Source organism: Cebus imitator, unplaced genomic scaffold, assembly GCF_001604975.1.
Source record: "Cebus imitator isolate Cc_AM_T3 unplaced genomic scaffold, Cebus_imitator-1.0 Scaffold72, whole genome shotgun sequence".
NCBI classification, from domain to species: domain Eukaryota; kingdom Metazoa; phylum Chordata; class Mammalia; order Primates; family Cebidae; genus Cebus; species Cebus imitator.
In genome coordinates this window covers 6,046,824-6,057,390 of record NW_016107387.1, presented here as the reverse complement: position 1 = coordinate 6,057,390, position 10,567 = coordinate 6,046,824, and the positions used below count along the sequence as shown (strand labels likewise).

The following is a 10,567-nucleotide window of genomic DNA, read 5'->3' as shown; positions in this document are numbered from 1 at the left end:
AAAAAAAAAAAAAAAAACAGTTCTCCCTTCTGCCTGAAACCTTTCCTTTTTCTCATTTGAATTATTGCCTTCGAGAAAACAGAGGAGCTAGGCTGCTGCAGAGTTTCCCGGATAGCTGAAGACTTACCCGCAGGTAAGAGTAGGAGTAGAAGTCAGCGTTAAGGATGTGGGAAAATGGATGTCCTTCCTTATTGCCTGTGGGAGTGTAAACTGTCCGCCACTTAGAAGGGCATTTTTGGTGCTATCTATACACCGTTTACCTGCGTGCACCCAGCGTTACCATCTTTCTGTAGATGCTTGTACTCAGCATTGCCCTGTCTTTCCCTAGATGTCCCCTGGAGGACAACTAGAGACCATCACAAAGGTGCACGAAGGCATGCAAAAGACACTGGCCACAGTGCAAAGCATTGCAAATAATCTGCATGTCCATCAAATAGAAGGGTTTAAAAAAAAAAAAAAAAACCTAGGGATATCCATATTAAGGCTTATAGGCCAGGCCTGGTGGCTCACGCCTGAAATCCCAACACTTTGGGAGGCCGAGATAGGCTAATCACTTGAGGTCAGGAGTTTGAGACCAGCCTGGCCAACATGGTGGAGCCTGGTCTCTACTAAAAATAAAAAAATTAGCCAGATGTGGTTGTGTGTGCCTGTAAACCCAGCTGCTTGGGAGACTGAGGTAGGAGAATCACTTCTGCCCAGGAGATGGAGGTTGCAGTGAGCTGAGATCACACCACTGCACTCCAGCCTGAGTGACAGAGCAAAACTCCATCTCAAAAAATAAAAAATACATTTAAAAGCACTGTGCCCATTTCTCTCTCCCTAGAGATAGCCAGTTTCAGGTCTTTTCACTGTTTGGGTTTTTTTGGGTATTTACATTTTAAAATCACATGCTTCTGTTGCTGCTTGTTACGTTTCAATTTTAAGCATGACCTGTTTTTTTTCTGCTATAAAATTTAAGGAATTCACTCTTCCACCCCACTGTCACCGTAATTTTGGTTAGATTTGACAGTAGACAGTAGTTACTGAGTGTCCTGTATATTCCAGGCACTGTTCTAGTGGCTTAGTGTAAAGCAATGAATTTAAAACAACACCACCAGCACCAACAACAACAAAAAAATCTGGTTGGGCGCAGTGGCTCACGCCTGTAATCCCAGCACTTTGGGAGGCTGAGGTGGGCAGATTGCTTGAGATCAGGAGTTTGAGACCGTCCTGGCCAACATTGTGAAATCCCAACCATCTCCACTTAAAAATACTAAAATTAGCCAGGCATGGTGATGCACCACATAGTTGGTGGTGTAGTTAGTCTGTAACCCCAACTACTGGGGAGGCTGAGGTAAGAGAATCGCTTAAGCCCAGGAGGCAGAGGCTGCAGTGAGCTGAGATCATGCCACTGCACACCAGGCTGGGTGACATCCGTCTCAAAACAAAACAAAAAACAACTTGGCCGGGCGCAGTGGCTCATGCCTATAATCCCAGCACTTTGGGAGACTGAGGCAAGTGGATAACCTGAGGTCAGGAGTTTGAAACCAGCCTGGCCCACATGGTGAAACTCCATCCCTACTAAAAATACAAAAATTACCCTGGTGTGGTGGTGTGCGCCTGTAATCTTAGCTACTTGGGAGGCTGAGGCATGAGAATTGCTTGAATCCAAGAAGCAGAGGTTGCAGTGAGCCACTGCACTCTAGCCTGAGCAATAGAGCAAGACTCAGTCTCAAAAAGAAAAAAAAAAAAACTTTTTTTGGTGGGCGCAGTGGCACACACCTGTAATCCCAGCACTTTGGGAGGCCAAGGTGGGCGATCACCTGAGGTCAGAAGTTCGAGACCAGCCTGGCCAACATGGAGAAACCCCATCTCTTTAAAAAAAAAAAAAAAAAAAAAAAAAAAAAAAAAAAAAAGGAGTTCGATTTTTTCCTGGCCAAAAAAAAAAAAAAAAAAAAATTTAAAAAAAAAAAAAAACAAACACAAACTTTTTTTTTAATACTCCTAGTAAACTAGGACTAGAATAGGCCTTCTTTAACCTGATAAAGGGTATCTATGAAAAACCTACAGCAAGCTTCATACGTGACAGTGAAACCTCGTGTCAGGAACAAGACCAAATCACTACTGCTTCTTTGGCTCCTGTACCAGAGTAGTAAAAGAAACAAGCAAAGACAACTTCTAGGGTACAGCATTGTTCAGTCGCTCCTACAATGGCAAAGGGGCAGAGAATGAACCAGAAAAGGAAAAACTAGAAGTCAGACAACCGAGAGAGGTGAAAGAAGGTGGCCAGAGATGGCAGGTGTGCCACTGTAGCCAGGGTCAGCGTCTCCAGGCTCTGGGAGCAAATAGACAGTGAGGGTGGAGGTGGAAGTGGGGTGGGGTTGGCTGGGAGCTGACCAGGTGAGAGTCAGAGCCGAGAGGGTACGGTGTTACCAGGGATAGCAAAGTAATGCTCATCCCAGCTCCTCAGGGTGGACCAGCTCTCCTAAGGAACAGCTTCCTCCACAGCAAAGCCTCCACCTAGGAACATCTACACTCATCAGTATACAAAAAGCTTCAGCCTTTATTAAACAAAGGAGGAAGTAGAAGACAGACAAGGGAACAGGTCAGGACCCCTTCTTTCCCCTGTACATACATGGACATACAAACATAGACACACCCGAGTGAATGACAGGGACCATCAGGCAACAGATTGAAGGGCAGAGGGAGGCAGCACCCTCCGAGAGTTGGCCCGGACCCAAGGGTGGGCTGAGACCTGGGCGAGGGGCAGCCGTTCTGAGGGGTTATGCCTGAGCAGCTTGGAGATGAGGTCCTGGGCTCCCGTGGGCACAGAAGCGGGAAACTTTAGGTCCACCTGCAGATATGAAGAGATGGAAGGGCTGCATCAGTTTCATCCTGGCTACATCTTCCTTGACTACCCATTCTGTTTGGAGTTACTTAGGGCCACGCAAATACACTCTGCCCACACACCCTCAGCCCCCCAGCCCCCCAGCCCTGGCCTCTGCATCTGGCATGAAGCCCAGGCCGCCCTCCCACCTTGACGATGCGCCGATAGGTCTCATTGTGTGACGCACTCTCAAAGGGTGGGTTCCCCACCAGCAGCTCGTAGCAAAGTACTCCAATGCACCACAGATCCACCTTCTCGTTGTGCATGCGCCCCTCAATCATCTCAGGGGGTAGGTAGTCCAGGGTACCACACATTGTCTTCCTCCTGGGAGGGATAAGCGGTGTGGGCAGGGGTCGCAGTGACATACAATCTCTCCTTTCCCTGCTGCCTGGCAGCAGGGAGCCAAAAGATCACGGGATGTGCCACAGGAGAGGTCCAGCCAGGCAGGGTTACTGGGGTGGGGGTGGGATGATGATATATCCCAAAGCCCCAGAGGGGAGCCTGTACATAGCCCCAGCAACTCTATACTGAAGGATGTATCTTGACATAATCCGAGGCCAGGCGCGGTGGCTCATGTCTGTAATCCCAACACTTTGGGAGGCCAAGGCGGGCGGATCACGAGGTCAGGAGATGGAGACCATCCTGGCTAACACAGTGAAACTCTCTACTAAAAATACAAAAAAAGTTAGCCGGATGTGTTGACACATGCCTGTGGTCCCAGCTACTCGGGAGGCTGAAACAGGAGAGTCGCTTGAACCTGGGAGGCGGTGATTGCAGTGAGCCGAGACTGTGCCACTGCACTCCAGCCTGGATGACAGAGCGAGGCTCCATATCTTTCTGTTTTTGTTTTTTTGACTCCATCTCAAAAAAAAAAAAAAGATAATCCCATATGTGGGCAATGTTTATTTTGGAGTTAAAGGAAGAATTGGAGACATCTCTAATGCCCATCAGGCATGTTCTGCTTAAATAAATCAGGTTATATCTCTATCGTGTGACACTATGAAACCATGAAAAAAAAGGTACGGAAGAAAAAAAGGCCACCGCCCCTGGGCTTTTTGAGACAAAGTCCAGGCTGGAGTGTAGTGGGGCGATCTTGACTCACTGCAACCTCTACCTCCGGGGTTCAAGTGATTCTCATTGCCAGCCTTCTGAACAGCTGGGATTACAAGTGTGCACCATGTACTATTTTTAGTAGAGAGGGGATTTTGCCATGTTGGCCAGGCGGGTCCGCTGGTCTTGAACTTCTGGCCTCAAGTGATTCAACCGCCTTGGCCTCCCAAAGTGCTGGGATTACAGGCGTGAGCCACCGTGCCTGGCCAAAGTTTTACCACTGGCCTGGACAGATACCAAACCTGTGACCTTGGCATTATCAGCACCACACTCTAAACAACTGAGCTAACCTGAAACTTGTTCCTGGAGAGGTTTTAATGGCCCAGCCTCACACCTAGGGCTGGCTTCCCAGGCCACCATACCTCAGGGAGGGCGCGTGCACGGACCAGCCAAAGTCAGCAATCTTCAGCTCTCCCTTGAGCCCTAAGAGCAGATTCTCTGGCTTTATGTCTCTGTGAATCACCTTCTTCCCATGGCAGTACATTAGAGCATCTGCCAACTCCTCCATAACCTGGGAGGGCCAATGACAGGCAGTCAGACAAGGATGGACCTCCAGCTACAAGCAGCACAAGCCCCTACCGGTGCCCCAGGTGCCCGCCCTCCCGGACCGTGGCTGTTCGCTGCTCGTCAAATGTGCGGTTCTTCTGCAGCTCCTTGTAGAGCTCCCCACGGGGAGCATACTCTAGAATCAAGTAGATCCTCCTCCGGTCATAAAAGTAGTTGTAGAGCCGAAGGATGTTGGGATGCCTGGGGGAAGAAACGAGGAGGTCTCAGGCCAAAGGTATAAAAGAGCTGGGAAGGATGACAGGAGCAAACTGGGGTTAGATGTGGCCAGGGACACTAGGGCTGGAAGTGATAAGGGGAAACTGGAGGCAGATTTCTGGATTCAAGGCTCTGGCCAGGACTAAGAGCTACATGGGGCTCACTGGCCACAGTTACAGAGAGAGCAATCTGGATGAGGTGGGGCTGAATGAGGAGCTGGGGGTGAGGGAGCAGAGGGGCTTCGGCTCAGGGGGCATCAAGCCATACTGCAGGTGGGCCTGGATTTCGATCTCTCTGCGCAGCTGATGCTCCACGCCCTCCTTCTCTATCTGGGACTTGAAGAGGACCTTGAGTGCCACGATGAAATGGCTTTTCTTCTCCCGAGCCAAGTACACGTTTCCAAACTTGCCTTTGCCCAGAGGACGCCCAATCTCAAAGTCATCAATTGTGAAGGACCGCCTGCTTAGAAAGTGGGGGACGGCAGCTCAGAACCAGTTTTGGTTATCTAAGATGTTTGCTTTTTCCTGCTTCCTCATCCCATCCTGTCCTCAGCCCCATTTTTCTTCATTCCTACTCCTGCCCTTAGATTTTACCTCCCCGACTCCCTACATGTTCACTGCCCCCCTCATCCCTGTCCACCCCAAGGCTTGGGGCACTTACGTTAAGATGTTGGGTGTCCCACTGCTATTCTCCACCACCTTCTGGCCAGGGACAGCTAAGGAGAGAACAGGTAAGTTGAATGAGAACAGGGATGACATTCTCCTCCCTACACCCTCCCATAGACTCTCATCTCCCCAAGTCAGTCCTCTCCCCCTTGCCCCAGTTACCTGTGGGCTGGACATTGGAGCGGCTCATGAGGACAAGTGCAGATGGGGTGGCAGGCTCTTTCCGGAGGACTCGCTGAGGCAGGGTGCTCAGGCCAGATGGAGTCTGAGAAGGAGCAGGGGGTAGCTCTGAGGGTGCCTTTGTGTGATGACCAGGGTGGAATGTGCTGCAGGCAGCATTTCAGCCATATGCTAAAAAGCCACCCGCCCACCCACCCCCAATTCAAATAGAAACATTGACATAACAGTTTTGTTTCCCAGGCTCTGCTCATAGTCCCATATTAAAATGGATTATTAATAAACAACCTAAGTAGGCCTAAGATAAAGCGCAAAGGACTCACCCCAACACCTAACACTTCACCTCTTTGGCCCTGGCCCGTACCACCTTCACAGGCATGAAGGTGTCCAATCTGTATGAATCCTGTCCATAACACCACAGTCATTCATCCAGCCCCTCACTCACAGCATAGTAGAGGGCTGGGTCAATAAACACCTATAATTCAAGGGGGTTAGCACAGAAGTATTCTCAAAGTTTTCTAAAAGTTTATTAAGGCTTAGATAAGACCCTTGAGGCCTTGAATGGTATAGCAACAACCAGGATTTACAACTTTGCAAGAACAGGCTTTAGGGACACTAAGAGCTACTCTGATGGGCCTAGACCACTTCTCACTTTCAACTTCTTTTTTTTTTTTTTTTTTTTTTCAGAGTCTTTATTCTGTTGCCCAGGCTGGAGTGCAGTGGTGGATTCTAAGCTCACTACAACCTCCGCCTCCCAGGTTCAAGTGATTCTCCCGCCTTAACCTTCCGAGTAGCTGGGACTACAGGTGCCCACTACCATGCCCAGCTAATTTTTGTATTTTTAGTAGAGACAGGGTTTCACCATGTTGGCTAGGATGGTCTCGATCTCTTGTTCTCGTGATCTGCCTGCCTTAGCCTCCCAAAGTGCTGAGATTACAGGCGTGAGCCACGGTGCCCAGCCTCACTTTCAACTTCTCAAAGTAATAGATGCACTTTCTTTTAGGAGTGACCAAGGTAAAAGTGACAGTGGTTTCTCATCCAGACTCTATTCCTGACAGCCTCATTCTGTGCTCCATGAGGGAGGGAGCTGATGTACGAGGAAACAGATAGACTCTCCAGGAAGCCCGAGCTCCACAAACAGGGAGCAAAGCCTGTGCAGGACCCCTTCCTTCTGCTTCAGCCAAGAGAAGAAAGCCCCAGTGCCCCTAAAAACCCGTTCTCCAAAGTGATATTGGTACAGATCTACAAATAACCAAGTTGAATAAAATACAGTCCAGAAATAGACCCACATCTATGTGGGAATTTATATATAATATAAAATCAGGGGAGACCATTCAATGAAATCTGTCTGGACAGTTGGGAAATATGTCCATTTAGATCCTTACCTCACCTTAGTCATTAAAACAAATTCCAAATTATTAATTTAGACTTGCTCTGGGCCTTTTCAACAGTAACCTTATAGCCTTTTAGAGTCCATTTCTATTTGCTGCCTATTTTTTCAGCACATGGGTTGTGAACCATGGTCTGAAGGCCAGGCCCTGTGTGCTCAGTCCCAGATATCATTGGTATGTGATGAGCAGGCTCAGCCCCTGAGGTCCTCACCGGTTGGGAGTCACTGGCTGGTCAGATTCAAGTTGGCAGCACCTTACACGATGTGGCTACAAATGACCAGACTGGGTTCTGTCACCAAATTCTTGGGACCCGTACTTTGGAGCAGAACGGGGAAGAAGGTGCTTAAAGGATTGCTCACTGCAGGATCTCAAGTCTACCAGCAGGAACTCTCCTTGCAGGGACAAGGTGGGGGCGGGGATGTAGGGAAGGGCCTTACCGTCTGCCGGCCGTAGGGCCAGGGGTAGGCGTTCTCCTTCTGGGCCATCCTTAGAGGGAAAGGGGGAGGAGAGCTGGGTGGAGAAGGGAAACAGCCTTGAGAAGCAGAGAAAAAGAAAGAGACGGAGGGGTTGGAGCGATCGGGCCGAAAGCGCTAGCCTGGGCTCGTGAAAAGGACCAGGTCAGCACACCAGCCCCAGTCCAGGCGCTGGTCTCACCGCCCCTACCCTGCTATCGTCCCTACCTCCTTCCAGCCCTGCGGAGTGCGCGCGGGCCAGCCCAGTGGACCTCCGACCTGCCCGATCATCTGCCCACTCCCGGCGCAAGGCCTGCGAAAGGAGGCCAGCTCACCTGGAGCCCAAGGCACTGCTACTCTCCCGGCCTCCAGTAAACAACTAAATCAGTCACGCCGCGCCCTGATCCAGGACCTTTCAAATCTCCCGCCCCGACCTCATTGGTGAGCTCTTCGCCCATGCCTAGTTCCCATTGGCTACGTATCTTGCGACGTAAGTCATGGGAACCCAATGGAAGAGGCGGAATGAGAAGGTCTCTGCTACCAGGTTAGAAAGTTTCCTCAAGTTCTCCCAGTGAATTCGCTTTTTCTTTTCTTTTCCTTTTTTTTTACTTTTCTTTTTTTGAGATACAGTCTTGCTCTGTTGCCCAGGCTGGAGTACTTTGGTGCGATCTCTGCTCACTGCAACCTCCGCCTCCCGGGTCCAAGCGATTTTGGTGCCTCAGCCGCCCGAGTAACTGGGATTACCGGCGCCGGCCACCATGCCTGGCTAATTTTATATTTTTCGTAGAGACCAGTTTTCGCTGTGTTGGCCAATCAGATCTCGAACTCCTGTCCTCAAGTGATTCACCCGACTCGGCTTCCCATAATGCTGGGATTACAGGCCTGAGCCAACGCGCCCGGTTCTCTTCTTTTTATAAAAAAATTAAATATTTAATATAACTGGAATTTATTCTTATGCATGTGTGAGCTCGGGTCTAACTTCTGCCCGATGGAGAGCCAGCATGTCAACAACATTTCTTTTTTTTTTTTTTTTTTGAGACGGAGTTTCACTCATGTTACCCAGGCCTGGAGTGCAATGGCGCGATCTCGGCTCACCGCAACCTCCGCCTCCTGGGTTCAGGCAATTCTCCTGCCTCAGCCTCCTGAGTAGCTGGGATTACAGGCACGCACCACCATGCCCAGCTAATTATTTGTATTTTTAGTAGAGACGGGGTTTCACCATGTTGACCAGGATGGTCTCGATCTCTTGACCTAGTGATCCACCCGCCTCGGCCTCCCAAAGTGCTGGGATTACAGGCTTGAGCCACCGCGCCCGGCCAGCAACATTTCTTAAACAAACTGCCCCAACAGAATTTAAATGCTGCCCTTGATATATAACGTTAGCATATTTACTTGTGTCTATTTCTAGACTTTCTATTCTGTTGTTTGTTCATTTGTCTGTGTGTTTATTCTTGTGTCATTACTAGGTCGTACTTAAAAGTCCTGACATTCCTGGGAGAAGTCTGGGTTAAATAAATACATTTTGGCCGGGCGCGGTGGCTCACGCTTGTAATCCCAGCACTTTGGGAGGACAGGACGGGCAGATCACGAGGTCAAGAGATCGAGACCATCCTGGCCAACATGATGAAACCCCGTCTGTACTAAAAATACAAAAAATAGCTGGGCGTGGTGGCGCGGGCCTGTAGTCCCAGCTACTCGGGAGGCTAAGGCAGGAGAATCGCCAGGAGGTTGCAGTGAGCAGAGATCACACCACTGCACTCCAGTCTAGTGACAGAGTGAGACTCCATTTTATAAATAAATAAATTTTGGGGCCTTCTATGAAATAACTAATGGATATTTGTTAAGTATGTATTGTCCAGCATTCTTCTCCTTTCTTCAAACACTCTATTTTTCCTTTAGGGGACCTCCTGTCTCTCCAGTCTATGCAGTCGGTTTCTTTAGTAATTTCCGTTGTTGACAAACCCAAATTCCTAGCTTGATGAAGACCTATTTAAATGGCCTTTGTGGTTATCTAGCCAGCATCATTCTCCCAGCTATTCCCACTTCCAAAAGCACTTAGAGTTTTGAGGATCTGAGAAAGAAACTGACTCCATTCCAGGTCCTGAAATGATCCCCAATTGACTTATACTAATCAACACCTTTTATTCTAGATCATGGTCATTGGATCAGGGATAAGCATGTGATTTGAGTGGGCCAGATAGTGGGAATCAGGATTCTTGCTCAGAATGCTGGGTAACTCAAGGAAACACTTAACATTTACTGGTTTATCATAAAGTGTATTACAAAGGATATAGACGGAAAGATCTAAAGGGCAAGGTACGGAGGAAGGGATTTCTGGAAGTGAGCAAGGAATGCACCCCTTATTGCTGCTTCTAGTGCCACTGAAGGTAGCAGCCTGACATTGGAGGCTAATGTAGCAGAAGGCAGAAGAGAGGCCTGGAAAGAGCTCCAGGACTTGATGACATTGCTGAGCCTCTGCATGCCTACAGCAGCACTTTTCTTACATGAACAATAGAGCTCCTTCCCAAATGCATTCTAAATGCTATTTACTGTCAAAAGCATACTGTGCAGAAAAAACAAATTATGGCTGGGCATGGCGGCTTACACCTGTAATCCCACCACTTTGGGAGGCCACTTGAGCCCAGGAGTTTAAGATCAGACTGGGCAAACCCAATCTCTATAGAAAATACAAAAAAATTAGTCCGGTATGGTAGTATGTGCCTCTAGTACAAGCTACTTGGGAGGCTGAGGCAGGAGGATCACCTGAGCTTGGAGGTCAAGGCTGTGGTGAGCCACGGCTGTGCACTCCAGCCCAGCATTAAAGTGACATCCTGTCTCAATAAAAACAAAAAATGGGCTGGGCGCAATGGCTCATGCCTGTAATCCTAGCACTACAGGTGCCACGGCAAGGTGGATTGCCTTAGCTCAGGAGTTCAAGACCATCCTGGGCAACATGGTGAAGCCCCATATCTACTAAAATACAAAAAATTAGCCAGTTGTGGTGGTGGGTACCTATAATCCCAGCTACTCAGGAGGCTGAGACACAAGAATTGATTGAACCTGGGAGTGTTGCAGTGAGCTGAGATCACGCCACTACACTCCAGCCTGGGCAATACAGCAAGAGTCTGTCAAAAAAAAAAAAAA

General features: G+C 48.9%; 1 protein-coding gene across 4 annotated transcripts; it reads right to left on the bottom strand.

Moving 5' to 3' along the window:
• Positions 1 to 2,518: 2,518 nt before the first annotated feature.
• Positions 2,519 to 7,855, bottom strand: AURKB (aurora kinase B). Of its 4 annotated transcripts, none has more exons than XM_017531513.2 (9): positions 7,759 to 7,839; positions 7,409 to 7,481; positions 5,566 to 5,668; positions 5,399 to 5,453; positions 5,006 to 5,197; positions 4,585 to 4,723; positions 4,339 to 4,487; positions 3,016 to 3,190; positions 2,519 to 2,833 (listed from the first exon to the last, which is right to left on the bottom strand). In XM_017531513.2, the coding sequence occupies exons 2-9, from the start codon at positions 7,454 to 7,456 to the stop codon at positions 2,660 to 2,662; spliced, it is 1,035 nt and encodes a 344-aa protein (XP_017387002.1). In that variant the 5' UTR covers positions 7,457 to 7,481; positions 7,759 to 7,839; the 3' UTR covers positions 2,519 to 2,659. The 4 variants fall into 4 exon arrangements, with proteins under 4 accessions (XP_017387002.1, XP_037595539.1, XP_037595540.1 ...); XM_037739611.1 differs by having other exon boundaries at positions 7,652 to 7,786; XM_037739612.1 differs by lacking the exon at positions 7,409 to 7,481 and having other exon boundaries at positions 7,759 to 7,855.
• Positions 7,856 to 10,567: the final 2,712 nt, after the last annotated feature.